The sequence below is a fragment of the Nicotiana attenuata genome, unplaced genomic scaffold (genome assembly GCF_001879085.1).
Source record: "Nicotiana attenuata strain UT unplaced genomic scaffold, NIATTr2, whole genome shotgun sequence".
Lineage (NCBI taxonomy): Eukaryota > Viridiplantae > Streptophyta > Magnoliopsida > Solanales > Solanaceae > Nicotiana > Nicotiana attenuata.
The window spans coordinates 25520-42114 of NW_017672593.1; the positions used below are offsets into that span (position 1 = coordinate 25520).

Genomic DNA, 16595 nt, shown 5'->3' on the forward strand with positions numbered 1-16595 from the left:
CTGGCGAAGGCGCGTAGCCTGAGTCCCAGTTCAACTGTTGTTGAACTGTCAATTTTGATGGCGAAGGCGCATAGCCTTGACTTAATGACGAAGGCTCATAGCCTGAGTCCCAGTTCACCTGTTGTTGAACTTTGTCAATTTTGATGGCGAAGGCGCGTAGCCTGAGTCCCAGTTCAACTGTTGTTGAACTGTCAATTTTGATGGCGAAGGCTCATGGCCTGAGTCCCAGTTCAACTGTTGTTGAACTTTGTCAATTTTGATGGCGAAGGTGTATAGCCTGAGTCTTGGTTCAACCGCAGTTGACTTACTGGCGAAGGCGCATAGCCTGAATCCCAGTTCAACTGTTGTTGAACTTTGTCAATTTTGATGGCGAAGGCGCATAGCCTGAGTCTTGGTTCAACCGTAGTTGAACTTACTAGCGAAGGCGCATAGCCTGAATCTTGGTTCAACCGTAGTTGAACTTACTGGCGAAGGCGCTTGGCGAAGGCGCATAGCCTGAGTCCCAGTTCAACTGTTGTTGAACTTCGTCAATTTTGATGGCGAAGGCGCATAGCCTGAGTCTTGGTTCAACCGTAGTTGAACTTACTGGCGAAGGCGCATAGCCTGAATCTTGGTTCAACCGTAGTTGAACTTACTGGCGAAGGCGCTTGACCTTGATTTAATGGCGAAGGCGCATAGCCTGAGTCCCAGTTCAACTGTTGTTGAACTTCGTCAATTTTGATGGCGAAGGCGCATAGCCTGAGTCTTGGTTCAACCGTAGTTGAACTTACTTGTGAAGGCGCATAGCCTGAATCTTGGTTCAACCGTAGTTGAACTTACTGGCGAAGGCACGTAGCCTGAGTCCCAGTTCAACTGTTGAACTTACTGACGAAGGCGCGTAGCCTGAGTCCCAGTTCAACTGTTGTTGAACTGTCAATTTTGATGGCGAAGGCGCATAGCCTTGACTTAATGGCGAAGGCGCATAGCCTGGTCTTAGTTGTGGGTATTGAGTGCCGAAGCTCGGTTTTGATTCGAGACCTTGAGCAGCTTATGCGTTGTCCTCCCAATCGGAGTATATAGGCTGTCTTGAGGAGACTCTTGGCTCGAGATATCTCCGTGCCGGTTTCTGGCGGGAGCTCTTATCAGGGATGCGGTAGATGCCTTACAGAGATTCTCCCTTAGGAGGGGGGGGGGGCTTCTTCTTTTTGTTTGCACTATCTGAGATCGGAGAGAGAGAGGACTTGGATCTTTATTTGAGATCTTCGAGTTCCCCTACGAGTTTGGCGTTTCTTTCCTTTTGGTCCAGGGAAGAACTACGCGATTTTGCTAGGAAATCCCCACAGACGGTGCAAAATTGTTTGCTCAAAAGTTATCACATACCTTATGAGTATAAAATAATATAAATAAATCACGGGAAAATCATAGCAAACCGTAATAATCCGTTGGACCAAATGAAGGAAACGAAAATAAGTACTCAGGGTTAGGGGGAGAAACATTAGAAGCCTTTATTGATAATATTTGTTTGGTCTGCCTCTCCATGAAGAGGTTCAGAGCCTTACAATGGTGTTCCTCTTGCCCATAATATGGGTATCGTTGTCTCTTTTTTCTCTCGTCCATAGTGGCGAAGAAGAAGCCCCCTTTTTTCTAGGGTTTCCTCTCTTGGTATTTATAGCTGTGAGCTTCGTGAGCTGGCAATAAGTGGCCGTGACCACGTTGGGATTTCGCCTTCATGGTGGCGGATGGGCCGTGGCCTTGTTGCTCGAATCAGATGAGGGTTGAATATCGTTAATTCTGAGTGGTCGTACCACTAATTAATCATGAATTAGATTAAGACGGGATTAGCTTCGTTAATTATCGTGGGGTCGGATTCTGACCCATACATTAATTTTTAATTTTTCTTCTATTTCCCTTATTTTCTTCTCACCGACTGATAGAATTAGTAGGCAGGAGCCTGAGATAATGATGGGGAATAAGCACATATCATTCACTACACCTAAGATTGGTTCACTGATGAATGTGCAGACCAGTAAAGATCCTGACGGACTTCGTATCTTCTATTATCTTGTTCAGACCAGTAAAGATCTCTCCATTTCAAGATCAAACCCATTTAAGTCGTGATTTTGCCATGGACAATCCCTCAAACAAGAAAAAATTAAAGATGATATTCATTTTAATTTTTTGCAGAGAAGCTTTTAATGAAGAAAAATAATTGTCTATTTTGATTCTAAAGATAATATATTTTTGGGTATTTTTCAGCAGTTTTAATGGGGAAGGAGACAAAGGTTAGTAGGTATAGGAGATATTGTGATGTTTAGGAAGCCAGACCATTGGTTTATTTGAGGTATTTTTTTCGAGCATAAATCCACCATTGTTGTGCAGTGAAGAGCTTCAAAGCCTCTAATGGAGATGGAAAAAAATGGGACAGATATGTTTATCTTGGGTGTGTTCGAATCCGAATCTAACAGGAAGAAACGCAGCTGTGAAGACTTCGTACAATTAACTTCTGTATTCATCAGACACAGAGCAAGAACAAAGCATATACGATTGTCATCAAATTCTCCGGCAAATCACAAAATGGAGGGTTGGGATCCGAATACGAAATCAACCCTCACGCAGATCCCGTTGTTGACCACCAAAGTCGGTCCACGCGACGGGGAGGAGGGACTGGTTGGGTTCGTTTGGTCGTTGCTGTGGGTTATGGGTGACGCCTTATTTCTGGTCGTTGGGGATGGTGCGAAGATACATGAGTGGTGTGTAGAAGACGAGATCCGGGAGGGGGGGGGGGGGGCACTATGTCCACGTAAGATAACCACCGCCACAAAAGCATAGTCAATGGTCAAAGGTGTTTATTTGTTATAGGTTTCACGAGTTTGAGTGTCTAAATGGTAAAGACTAAAGCTTGTGTATCGGCTTTCAAAAGCCCTACAAGTTTAAGTGGCTAGGAAGCCATTTCCCCTTTTTTAAATAACGAACAAAGAGCTAATTTGGTTTTGCTCATCTTAATTTCTATTTTATCTTAGGGTTTGGGAGATGTATCATCTAAAACTAAATAAATCGGCAAAAGATCAGATCCGGAGAAAAAACTCCTATGCAATGAAAATCAAAATGTGGGTTGAATACTCCCCATCCTCTCTTTAGGTGACTATTAAAGGACGAAGGTTTTTATCTGTAAATGCAATGAGCAAAACTCAAACTCAAATTCATGATTGAGTTCTCCTGTAGAGTTAATTTACTTATTCATATTTACTTAAATAAAAAAGAACCCTCTAGCTCTCGTATAGATATGGCACTTGGTAAGTAAGAAGAAACTTTGTTTTATAGATAAGGAAGGGCATTCTTACATTGCTCGTGCAAAATTGGTAGATATTGCTTAAGAATAGCACATCACTTTAGAAATTTTGGTTCATACATAAGAGCTTTCTAACTTAGCTCATACAGAAGGATATATTAGCTAAGAATACAACAACATACCAGTGTGATCCCACAAGTGCAATAGCACATCATATTAGCTAAGACTAGCACATCATATTAAATATTAAAAACTTAAAAAATATAGATAAAATTTGACAGTATAGGCAAGCATAAAGTACTAATGGGTGTCCAAATAACAAAAGATAAAACAAAACTCCAGTTCAAATTTTTTCCCACGAGAGAATAGAAAGGAACCCGACTTCAAAATGACAGTCCACCATAAACAACCAGACTTCAACTACAAAAGTAGATAAAAATAAAAAATGAGTTTTCGTCCAGACTTCAACTACAAAAGTAAATAAAAAAAAAAAAGTGTTTTCGAGCACAAATAGGATCATTAGAAGAGTAATAAAAACAACACATTTGAGTTTCCCGCTTAAAATTGGAGTATAATAACAATGTACAAGTCAAAATTCTGTTTATACGGAAAACTCACCCAAAAATACTAACTCTACAACTTAAAAATTCTATTCTTTTTTTCTTTTCTTTTTTGTGCCTAAGTCTCTACAACAGGAAAATTCACCCAACTGATTGCAGTTTTACCTAGAAAAGTAAAACAAAAAGAGGTAATAGGAGGTTGATGCAGACTTCAATTCTACAGTACGACTTGCCTTTCCATGGATATTCCTAGGATTTGTACAGGCTTGTATATTCACCAAACATGATCATATTTTTGATCATTTACTCATCAACATCGAATTGATTACATGCAAAATCAGCCGAATGTTCGAAAGTTCAGCAGCGGGGGTTGTAGCAATACTTCTGCGGTGGTGTAATATTTGATATACTTGCTCAAAAATGGGCCGCACATGCACTGCGATCATCGGGTCAGTTGGATTTATGGCAGTTAACACATCCCTCATCCAGGATAGTTTTTGGACCGTCTCTTTGCTAATATCACACGCCAACTGCTGAAGAAGTGAAAGGAGCACTCCTTGACTCAGAGGGAGAGGATTCAAGGACAAAATCCCTGGCAAATCAACCTGGTACAAGACACCAAGAAATGATCAAGACTCCACTACAGAATGCCGTCCTCAATTTGTTAGTGAAGCCAAATCAAGGAGAATACCGTCCCCTCCCCCATTGATATCCAATAAAATTGGGACGATACCATCCCCTCCAACCAAACCATAAACAGCTGTTCTTTTTGTGTGTGCATATCTCTAACAATTGAATGCAAGCACATATGAATTTATTACCATAAACAGAAATATGAAATGCTTCATTTCGAGCTACGAACTTTTTCTTTGGATAGATTCGAGATAACTTTCTTCTCTGTATCGTCCCAATTTTATTGGATGTCAATGTACAGCCAGGTTCGAGGTAAGAACTTCTAATAAACAAGCCAATAATATGCTCCAAAAGTAATGGCAGAACTGAGTTGTTTGTTTTTGTACAAAAACAGTCAACTTTATGATACCCCCTTACTTCCTCCTCCCTTCCCTAACTGTTTCTCTTCTCCTGGACCCTATTAATCTCCCTTTTTCCCACTAAAAAATATTCCTCAGCAACTGACCTTAAAGTACATGATAATCCTATCAGTACGTAAATGCCAATGTAAACAGCATACCTGAGAGCATAACCACGAGACAATTGATACATCACTTCTTTGTAACGCTGTAGTGAATGCTTCCTCATACTTGAGCTCCGCTAACAGTCTAGATAACTCTTTGGTTGGATCTGGAGGTGTCTCAATCTATTGCAGACATAAACATATGAATGAGTACAGTAAAGCAAGACAAAAAGGCAGGAAAATTTAAGCAACAAATTCTTAATAGCAAAATATGAGCAGTTAATTCTTTGCTCCACCAAGGAATATAGGACGAACCTTCTCATGCAGCAATGATCCATTATTCATGTGGCTAACCAGCGGATTTGCTGACTGGGGATTTGCTCCAGAAACTGCGAGAGCAAGCAACTTTCTCTGACTATCAGCCAGCTCTCCGCTCAATGTCTGAGTCATTGACGACGCTGAATTTATGGCATCCTGAAAATTGAGTCCAATGAGTGTAATTCCAAAGAGGATAAGAGCTCACTAGTTTCCAGACTTCATCATTATTTAATCATTTTTTATCTTTTATATCAACACATCCACCAGGTTACAAAGTAGGTTGAGAGGAAAGAAGAACATAAAAAAAGATGGCACCACTTCCTTCTTTCCATTTTAACTATTTTAATTTAACTCTGCACGTCTATCAAGGCAATTGAAAAAAGTGATTCGTCTTGTCTGCGGAACATACACTGTAATAACTAATATGAGTTGTCTTATTTGTGGAGCGGAACATGTGGTGTATTAAGTTTAATGATGTGCTTTTGGAGAACATAATATTGGAAAAAGCTGTATTGAGAAATGAGGATAGAGTAACATGCGGTGTATTATATTCAATCCTGTGTTTTCGCCTTTTTGGAGAATATGATAGTGAAAATGTTGTATTGAGAAATGAGGATGGTAAAAAGAGAGCATGGCTTATTTTTTTATGTTATATTAATTTGTATTGTAACTTTCCTTAAACCACTTTCGGACTGCATGGTGGAAAGAAAGGCAATCATTTCGGGAGATCAGTGTATAGTTAGTAATCAGTGAGTCATCATTCAATAAGTTGTTAATCAAAGATAAAATTGAGCAAAAACATGAAAACCTTGGGTTGAGAATATCATTGTAGAGCACTACAGGATTTAAACAACTAAACACGTGCACCCCTGAACCCACTATACCAAACCAAACCGAAAGATGGTATGAAAGAGATCAAACGAAGAAAAGTATCTTGTTGAATTCATAACACAGTAAGGGATAAAGAATAATAGCCTGTTTGGCCAAGCTTTTTTTTTGCCAAAAGTGCTTTTTTTGGCCAAAAGCACTTTTAGCCAAAAAATTGAGGTGTTTGCCAAGCTTTTGGAGGGAAAAAAAGTGCTTTTGAGGAGAAGCAGAAGCAGTTTTGGAGAAGCAGAAAAAAGTAGCTTCTCTCCAAAAGCACTTTTCTGAGAAGCACTTTTGAGAAAAATACACTTAGAAGCAGTTTCCAAAAGCTTGGCCAAACACTAATTACTGCTCAAAAGTGCTTTTCAAATTAATTAGCCAAACACAAACTACTTCTCACCAAAAGCATTTTTTTAAAAAGTACTTTTGAGAAAAGCACTTCTCAAAATAAGCTGATTTTAGAAGCTTGGCCAAACGGGCTATAAGTCAACACAAGAAGTGGAAGGATTATACCCTTGGTTACAACCAATCAAGGAATATACTTGATGTAGTATAGATAAACTACAAGCAGAGAAACGACAGTCTAACAAAGATTAGCAAGAAAACACAAGGATAAATAAAATTAGAAAAGGTCCATACTCTTAGAGCAAGTGCCAACGGGGAATGCACGGACTCGAAATGCTGTTGCGCAGCAGCCGAGTGGTCAGCAATGCCTTTCTGGAATGTTAAATCTACTTGCTCAAACATTGCCTTGCATGACATCTCGAAGGCAGGGATCACTGAAGCTTCCAAAGTAGATTTCAGTGTTTCCTGCATGACAGTTCCCACGCCATTAAATAAGACACATTCAACACTGATTTGAAATGTACAATATCTCTGAATTTCTGGGGTGGCACAGAGGCAGCAGGAAGGGCAGCAAGTTAAGAGGATCAGGAAGTTATGCTCTTAGGGCCATTATGCTAGATGAAAAGATAAGCTAGATTCTAGCATTATAAACCAGTCATTAGGAAAAAATAAGCATGACAATGCGAGGAAATGTTTTTATACCCACATTAGTGGGCATTAGCTCAATAAAAAGCTACCCATGCTTACCTGCAGAGCTTGCTTGCCAGAGGTCTGGAATTGTGCTTGGATTTGTCTAGCTACAGTAGCTTCAAGTTTGGAGTTTACTGCTTTCTCCAGTTGGTTCACTGCCTTGTCACCAACTCCTCTCTGCACCATAACATTCAGTCACACCACAAACAAATCCATACTAGCAAAGGTTCAGATTTTCATATTATTAACCTGGAATGCTTCTGAAATTGCAACTGATACAGTTTTCTCAATGGTAGGGGTAATACTGCGTGCCACAGCTTGTCCAACAGCTGCTAATTCTTTCTTCATTAATTTTTCAATCAGCCCTGGCATGTCCTTGTTTAAGCAGCTAGAGATCAAATTGGCCATTTGTTGTGTACGATCACGAAGAGACTCCTCCTGTTTTGCACACTCTTCTTGTAAACGAGCCCATAAAGCATCAGAATTGGCCTTGACAGATTTCTCCATGCTCCGTCCCAGGGCAGCCTCAAGTCTTCTTCCTTCTTTGGTCACTGGGACAGCAACCATCATTTCCATCTGCTTTTGTGTATCTTTTTGCATAGTCAGAATCTACATGAAACAGCAAACAGAGAAAAAGAGAGCACATAAGAATAAGATCTTGACAGAACAAAATTAAAATGAGGTTTTTTGTTGGATTAGTAACGTAATTAACTCAATATTTTTTTGATAACGTGTAACTGCAGTAAGGATGAAATTGTCAGCATCCTCGATATATCTTCAATGCATGACATAATTTTTTTGAATAGCATGAATGCTGTTCCCACACGGAGAAGAACATACAAAAAGTTCAGCTTCCACCATGTGAGCTGTTGAAGAGTTGATAATGAATATTCTGATAAAGTAGTTCCAGAAGGTGAACACAAAGAAAAAAAGACCAAAAATTTGAAACTTGAAACAAGTGTTCAACAAATTTCACGAGGATGATCAGCCAGGGCAAGGACCATTGCAAAAACCTGTTAATTAGTATATGGGAAAACAACCCTAACAGAAAGTAGAAATACAGCTACAGGTGGCATATCAAGCAAAGAATGAATGATAAAAATGATGAAATCAACTTCTTAGTAACATGAAACAACCTAAAAGCTAATGCATGAACCGTCATGATATACTAATGCTAAGCAAAAAACACACACAAAAAAAAAAAAAATTAAATGAGGAAAACACTAAACTTCAGATATGCAAATACATACGCTCTTAGGACTAAAAGAAGCACCTGATTTAGCATCTCACGCATGGACAGAATTTGTGAGAAAGCAGCTTCCACAGAAGGGGTACTTGAGCTGAGACCAGCCTCATTCAAAGAATCTGTTGAATTGAAAACACTAGGCGATGATGATGACGGCCCAGATACTTGAGTATTCCTCCCCTTCTGCTTTTTCCCTTTTGCAGTGGGAGCTGGTGCTTGATGAACAGTGACTGACATTGTTGAGTCCAGATCCTTTTCAGAGGTCTCCTTTGCAGAGTCACGATCTTCCTCCAGTGTACTTGAAGGTTGCGACGGTCCCTCGCTTCTACCAGCCCCATCAAACTGCCTAGATTCCTCCACAGTAAAGGTTTCAGGAGATAAAGCGCGACATTCTCGAGCCATTTCTATTCCAAGATCAGATGCTTGAGAGCAAAAGGCTTTCTCCTTATTTTCTGACACAAAAGAATGAAGTTCTTCTTGAGAGCCAACATCAGTTTTCTGACTGAATATTGCTTCACCAACAACTTTAACATCCACCTCAACATTACGGGCGTCATTGTTAATTACAACATCCTGGATATTCAATTCTGACTCGCTTTTCTGTTCGTTAACAATGTTAACCTCAGAGGATGATCTAGCCATCAATATTTCTGAAGGAGTCACCAAATGAGTTGGGTGCTTGAACTTAACAGGAGGACTGATACCTGAGGGAATATCATTCTGTGACTGTTTAGATTCATCATTTTTAGGTTCATCTTCCAAGGAAGTAACATCAGACACATTTGCAGTTGTGCCCTCCTTTTGCCGATCAACTGAATATTCAACAACTTTTGGATCCCCAACTTGCTCATTATCAGAGGTGCCACGCTCAAAGCTGTTTGATGGACCTCTAAAACCAGATAGTTTTCGAGACAATGTAGGACTCAAAGGAGGCGGAGGTGATGCAATGGGGGCAATATCACTATTACTAGCTACAGCGGGAAAAGTAGACGATTTAGTTTCTATAATGGAGGAAGCTAATTTTTGAGAGGGGGCCGATTCAGTAGGTGCAGTACTTGTAGGATGTCTAGCTGTTGGTGATATCTCAGAGCCACTTTCATGTACAGATGATTTGGGTGCAGAACTAGATAAAGGAAGCTCCTGCGGTGTACTTCTAGGGGGGTCAACAGGAGCAGATCCTTCAATGCTAGCAGCATCACGCGAAACACCGGATTCCGTCCTTTCGAAAACCACATTCTCTGTTGGAGGTGGCAAGCATTGGGATAAGTCCAAAGCATACTGCTGAATGGCCTGCGTCTGTACACAATACACCTGAACAATCTGTTCACCATTGGGCAACAGATCACTCGTCCCAGTGAAACTCAAAATTGGCATGGTAACTGTAAATCCTGCTATGTAATCCATCCGGGTTGCCACCGGGTTTGGGCCATACTCCAGATGCACAGCATATATAGCATTCTTTTTTGCGTTTGCTAGTAGAAGCAAACCTGCTTGAGATAAGGCTACAACTTGGTTAAAAAATGCCTCTCCAGCTTGAGCTTCAGCAGAACTCTTCAGCTCCAATGTATGTGTACAGCGCCATGACTCAGCATCACTAGGAAGCAACCAGCCTTCTTCACTTGCTGATGCCCATATCTTTACCTCCCGATTAAGAGGACCCTGAACACCTTTAAATGGTCAGCTCAAACTCAAGAACCACCACGAGGCAAACTCATGGGGAAGAAAAAATAGAGTTGTGATTGAAATTCTGAACAAAGAATAACTGGTCTCCAAGAATATGATCTTTTACAGGGCAATAAATGGCATTTGAGAAACAGTTTTGAGCAAATTAGCATGGACGGCAAGTAAATGGCATCTGAGAATATGTTATTTTCTAAGAAACCAGAGTACTAGTCAGAAAAAAAAGTTGATGTTCTGACAAAAAGTGACCAGCACAAACTGCATTAGCACATACCCCAGTGATGAGTATGATGTGATCTGGACGGTGTGGAGCAGCCAAGAAGGTAACAGAATTAACAGGGTGACCATCATGAGGCCTGAGAACTGCTATAGGAAGTGGCTTCCGGTCTTCCCATATCTTTACCTGGAAATCACGATAAAATCCACACGCACCAGTCAATAGAGAGCATCCAAATTTTGCCAAATAGCAATAAAACAAATCAACCTTTTGCAATCGAGATCATACTTTATCCTGTTTGTATCATTTCCAGAGTTTTAAATTGGTCTAAAACTAAAAGATAAAGAATGCATATGACCCAAGGAACTAATACATGCAAGTATCCTTGAAAAGAACAACACCTCAGAAACCAAAGGATTTTACATGCTATTCTTAGAAACTTCTAAACGTCAATTAGGAGTAAGTAGTTTTTCAAAATATACATGAGTCCCATCTCATCAAATACAAGCAAACTTTTGTTTTTTTAAGATCAGTCATCAAATACAAGCAACATGACTCTAAAAATTTAGTGAGTAACACGTTGGGGTCTGAGTTTTTGGTTGAGTTATCATTTTCACAGCGAAAACATGTGGACTTATATGAACAGTTACATAGAGGTTATGCCAAGAAACATTACATCAAGCCATTTCTTTTTAAAAGTAAGATATAAGTATATATACACACACACACATACATTGCATCAAATAGATTAAAAGACAACAAAGAGCAAAACCCTCACGAACCGTGCCATCCACTGAAGCAGATACCAAACGCGTGGTCATCCACTGGCACATTGATAAATCAGTCACTTCTCTATCGTGGGTACCAACAAGTTGTACCCCATCAACCAACTTGTCAACAGGACACCTGAGAGGTTCCTCAGCCGAAAAAACTGAACCTTTTCCCACTTTAGTGGTATCAATTTTCAAAATGCGTCTCCCGATTCCAACCACGAGAATTTCCTATTGAAGAGAACATAAGAAAAGTTAAGCACAACATCAACAGAAGAAAACAACACCCAAATAGAAAGATAGGTAGATACTTGTTTATGACAATGCCAACAAACACGTGGGTGTACAGATTCCCCTTCACCCACAATTTGAACAGCAATGACAATCTTTCCTGTAATTTGTGGCTTATCTTCTTCATCTGGTCCTTCGGTAATTTTCCATATATAAACCCGGCCATCAATACTCGCACTGAGACAAAACCAAATTAGAAACATAACTACTTATTGCATAAGTATAAAGTACAAAAGAACGGAGCCCCTACCTAGCCAAGAGATGAACATCCTCTGCAAAGAAAGCCATGTCTGTGACCCTCTGAAAGAACAAACAAGGTCCCCAGATGAATAAAATATGGTTTTTTTAAGGGAAGGAGAAAGCAGATTATAAAGATCAAATTTCTATACTTCTCACAAGATCAATTATTTCTATTTAAACCAAACAAGATTTAGTACCAACGGATTTGTACATTAATCAATCGATAAAATAACACTCACTTCAAGATATATACCACGTAATAAACAAATGCCGAAGTCATGAATAACTATTGTTTATCTAACCAGAAGTCAAGGACAACTATTTTTAGCAGCTCCAAGTATGATAGGATGGTCTTAAATTCTTAACTTGAAAGTACAGTGGAAGTCTTCCAGTTTAAAGCAATAGAACCCCAAACACGTGCGGACTACAGCTTTACACCTGATATCAGAGAGTGGCTACAAAGTTGAATCCTTTTTCTGTTTCTTTTTCTTTTTCTTGACAAAGTTCAATCTAAATGCCACGTGTTAGTATTAAGCTTATTCTCAAATCCTACGAAATGACGAAATAAAGCATATTTCTATCTCACACGCAACTGGCACATTGACTATGAATGAAATTGTGATTATCAAAACTTCTGCATAAGAACAATGTCCTTCGACAAATTATTGTCTTTCCATAACTGAAATGCATGTCAGATAAAACACCAATCTTAAGATATTGCGCATGGCAACTAGCATAAGCCGTAACATTCTTCCTATAAGGTTCGTACAACAGATTTAAATAATTTTCCCGCATTTATCAAGTAATTACAGGTAAATCTCTTGATAAGGATTAACCGGTAATTTAGCATAAATGATAATTAATATACTACAACAGGTTAATGTAAAAATGTCTTTGCACTGTGTGTATTTAAGCTAAGAAATCCAACCTGCGCAAGGCCTTTAAGCAACGATCTCAATGCAGTATTAATGTTAAGAACCCGAATAGCCCCCAATTTCAATCCATAACATATGTAAGTTTTGTTAACTGCAATTTGTCGACCCAATACAAGACCCGGATCCGACCCATACTTTGTAATAGGAGTAACCTCGAGCTGAGGCTGCACCTCGCTGGGCAACTTAACGTCAATATCATACACAATGTGATCACCATTCAAATGCCGGCCTTTAGGCAACTTGCTGCTCGCCATTCTCATAGGTCCCGCGCCCGGGACATTTGGGCCAGAGGAAAATTCAGAGAGCTCTGACCCAGAAGTAGTAGGTTGTATAGGAGGGATTTCAAGAGTAGAAGGGGGAGCACTCAACAAAGCCATAAGCCTAGCACCAGGGTTAGGGTTAGGGAATTGGTGAGGACTAGTAGGTTGGGGTAGGGGTGGTTGAAGAGGGGGGGTGGGGAAAGACATGGATCTTTGCTGATGAGCAAACTGGGTGGCATCATGTTGAGGTAGTGGGGTGGTGTATTGGGGGGTTAGGTGGGGGTGATTGAATTGAGGGTGGTGATGGTGAAATGGGGCTGCTGTAGTTTGAGGTGGATACGGGTACACCCCTCCGGCACCGGCGCCGGCGACGGTGGGTGGAGGGTAAGAAGCGTTAGGAGGTGGGAAAGGGGAGGAAATTAAATTAGGGTTTTGATTGGGATTAGGGTTTGGTGAATTAGGGTTTGGCTTGAAGAATTTGTGCATATCGAATGGTCCCGAACCACCTGGCTGGTTTGGATTGCCAGGAGAAGAAGCCATGAGAGAGTGACAACTGACAACTCAAGATTTAATTGTGTGGAGAAAATGGATAGATAATAGATACAGGAATACTGTACGTATAAATTTGAAGGGGTTTGGATGAATCAAGAAGAAGAAGAAGGAGGAAGGAGGAAGGAGGAATCGGTGTGAGGATACTTTTGAGATCCGTCCGATTAAGGGAAAGAGATGCAGACTTGGGAGCAGAGCCGCTACAGATACAGAAGAGTAGTTTAGTATTCCCAGTACTTTCTTACGAGTACTTTTTTGGGACTTTAATAATTTAGTGAAGATGAGGGATTATGGAGTAACTTTTTCATATTGGGACGTCATAATGTTTGAGAATTTAAATTCATAAATACTAGTATTAGTACGGCGGACACAAATTATGTCAAATTGTGATGTAGTTTATTTAAATCATGTGCGAATAATCTTAAAATATAAACCTCTGAGATAAAAATTATATAACATTAGATATTAATTATAAAGCAGGATATGAAATTATTGTTCAAATTTCATAGTGGACAATTTATTTTTTTATATATATATTTATAGTAGCCTAACCCCTTAATTTTAGTACTTGCATTTCGTTTTTCGCTGTTAATATTAAAGAATACTAAACATGTCTGCCTTGTTTGAACACATTAGATAATATTATTTTAACAAAAAATTTACTATCACTTTGTTTTTATCTGAAATGTCAAATATTTCTTATTTATCACATCATTTTACTCAAATTCTTTTTTCTTTTTGTTCTTTTCTTATAGTTATTATATTATTTATTATTTAATATTATTACATTATCATATAATTTTTTATTAGCTTAATAATTAAATTAATGTCTTGCTTATTATTAAATTAATGTCTTGCTTATTATTCTTTTAATAGTCTTTAATAAATATAAATATTTTATTCTTAAAATTTATTATATTTTTATGCTTGTAACCTCTTATTTGGAATTTTTAATCATTTTAATTTATCAGTAGTATTTTAAAATATAATTTATATATTTTTAAGTTAATTTAAAGTATAAGTATCCTCACACTACCTCTATTTTTTATACATTCTCTTCCCTACTATAAATTTTAATTAGTTTTTATATTAATGTTTTGCATATAACCAAAATAATATCATATTTTATTTTAAATTGTAACTTTTAATTAGTCTAAAATATTAATACATAGGTTATTTGACTATTATGTTCCAAATGTATTGAGTTCTCTTATAATTAAATCAAATGTTATTTACCACACTCATTTTAATATAATATAAATAAAATTAAATAACGTTCTCATATCAAATTCAAATAATTTTTATCATTCTATTTTTTAAATTGGATCGCATTTTTAAAAATTTAGGTTATGCTTTCAAACTTAAAATAAATTCACTCAATTCAAGTATTAATTATACAAAAATATTTTCTTAGTTGTTTGAACACATTATATCTAAATGTTGTAGTAATATTTACGTATAAAATATTTGTGTTCCTTATTTGTCAATATTAATATGAATTTATTAGTCTTATTATTAAATTATTTTTTACTGATTATTTCATTTTTTTCTTACCTTATAAATATTTGTATACTTTATATAAGATCTTATTTTGCTGCTTGGATTTATTTAATTTGTAAACTCAATAAATCTTTAATATCTTAAGTAAATTTTAGTTGTATTTTATATTTTAACTTACTCCAAAACATAAATAGCCATAACTTACTCCATATTTCTAGCTAATATAGAAGAAAATCTATGAGTGGATCAATTTATAAATACAAATATAGATATTTCTATTAGATTTGTCTAAGATCTATTTAGATTATGTATAAGATTCATTAAACTACTTCTATTAATTATGTTTTCATTTATAATTTTTAATTATTATTGTTGTCCTAAAATTTCCAAGTGGCTTCATTTTAGCTTGCCACTTGGCTAACCACATGCTTCAGTACCCTCCTTTTAATATAATATAGATATAGATATAGATTGTTGTCCTAAAATTGCCAAGTGGCTTCATTTTAGCTTGCCACTTGGCTAACCACATGTTTCACTACCCTCCTTTTAATATAATATAGATTCACACTATGATTATTGGTGTGATGTTTATTATAGTTTTAATATTCTTTTATATATTTAAAATAATTTAATTTATAATTTTTTAATTTATTCTTTATCGGTATGATTTTTAACTATCACAAATGTCTATGACTTGATATATCACATATTTTAAAATTATTTATTTCTCAAATTTCGTGTTCGGTCCAACATCAACACATAAAATAAAATAATTAAATTTCGTGTTTGGTCAAACACAACCTCTTTCCCAGCTACCAATCTTGTAACTTCCATCAGAGTTAAGTTTTAAAAAATGGGGATTGAAGCCATGAGGGAGAATAACCTTTTTAAATTGTATAGTATATGATAATAATTTGGTTACCTCTTTCCACCTAGGCATAAGTTTTATAAAAGACAATGTATTGGTTAACTAGCTGGAACAGAGTATAGGCTATAAGAGATGAGATAAGTAAAATGACATTGTATAGCTATATAGGGTAAAATTGGCTTATATTAAATGTCGAATGGTAGCGTGACACGTGGAATTGAAGGCAGGTAGAAAATAAATCGAGTAAGGAACAACTGCAATTGACATCGGGTAAACCCGAAGGGAGCATGATCAGCGTAAGCAGATCGAGTGTTTGCTATCGGATAGAATTCAATGAAAAATATTTCCTAGCATTAAATGGACAGCCGTTGCATAGAAATATTTGCATTCATGACGTGTCGTTACATATTCATCAATAGCCCCTTTTATTATCATTTAAGAAGGGATTGATCCTATTATCTTGTTTCCCTAGGTATAGTTATAAATATAAGGCTTAATAGTCATTGTAAGAGTCACAAAATTCTTGGAAAAACTTACGCTACATTATATTCTCAAGCTCAATCAAATAATTTTATTTGTTGTTTTACACTGTTCTTATTTCTGTCCTTGGAGGTATTGCTCCGGGAACCAGGCTTGTCGTTTCTTTCGATTTTAATCACTAAATCTTGTTTCTCGTCTAGTTTATTTATCATTTTTGGATCAAAACAGTTCGCTTGTCTATAAATCATGTAACAAATTCAACCGTACCATTTTACGGGTAAACAGTTTGGCGTCCACCATGGGGCTTAGACAGTTGCATAATTGAATTGATCCTTGCGTTTATTACTAACTTGTTTGATTCTTTGTTCCTTAGCAA

At 37.4% G+C, this 16595-nt stretch overlaps 1 protein-coding gene across 1 annotated transcript; it reads right to left on the reverse strand.

The window, feature by feature from the left end:
• Positions 1-3794: 3794 nt before the first annotated feature.
• On the reverse strand, positions 3795-13624 carry LOC109213789 (enhancer of mRNA-decapping protein 4-like). Its single transcript, XM_019377614.1, has 12 exons — positions 12556-13624; positions 11638-11687; positions 11408-11564; positions 11109-11327; positions 10384-10512; positions 8457-10088; positions 7433-7792; positions 7241-7360; positions 6788-6958; positions 5279-5437; positions 5021-5146; positions 3795-4433 (listed from the first exon to the last, which is right to left on the reverse strand). The coding sequence occupies exons 1-12, from the start codon at positions 13360-13362 to the stop codon at positions 4128-4130; spliced, it is 4236 nt and encodes a 1411-aa protein (XP_019233159.1). The 5' UTR covers positions 13363-13624; the 3' UTR covers positions 3795-4127.
• Between the last annotated feature and the right edge of the window lie 2971 nt (positions 13625-16595).

Bases quoted from the DNA above. Each gene is read 5' to 3' on its own strand.
- LOC109213789 (XM_019377614.1), bottom strand. From the start codon at position 13,362: ATGGCTTCTTCTCCTGGCAATCCAAACCAGCCAGGTGGTTCGGGACCA. The intron at 5,438-6,787 runs GTATGGACCTTT...CTCAATTTTCAG, and splicing joins CGTTGGCACTTGCTCTAAGA to GATGCCATAAATTCAGCGTC. The intron at 4,434-5,020 runs GTATGCTGTTTA...GTCTTGTACCAG, and splicing joins TCTCGTGGTTATGCTCTCAG to GTTGATTTGCCAGGGATTTT.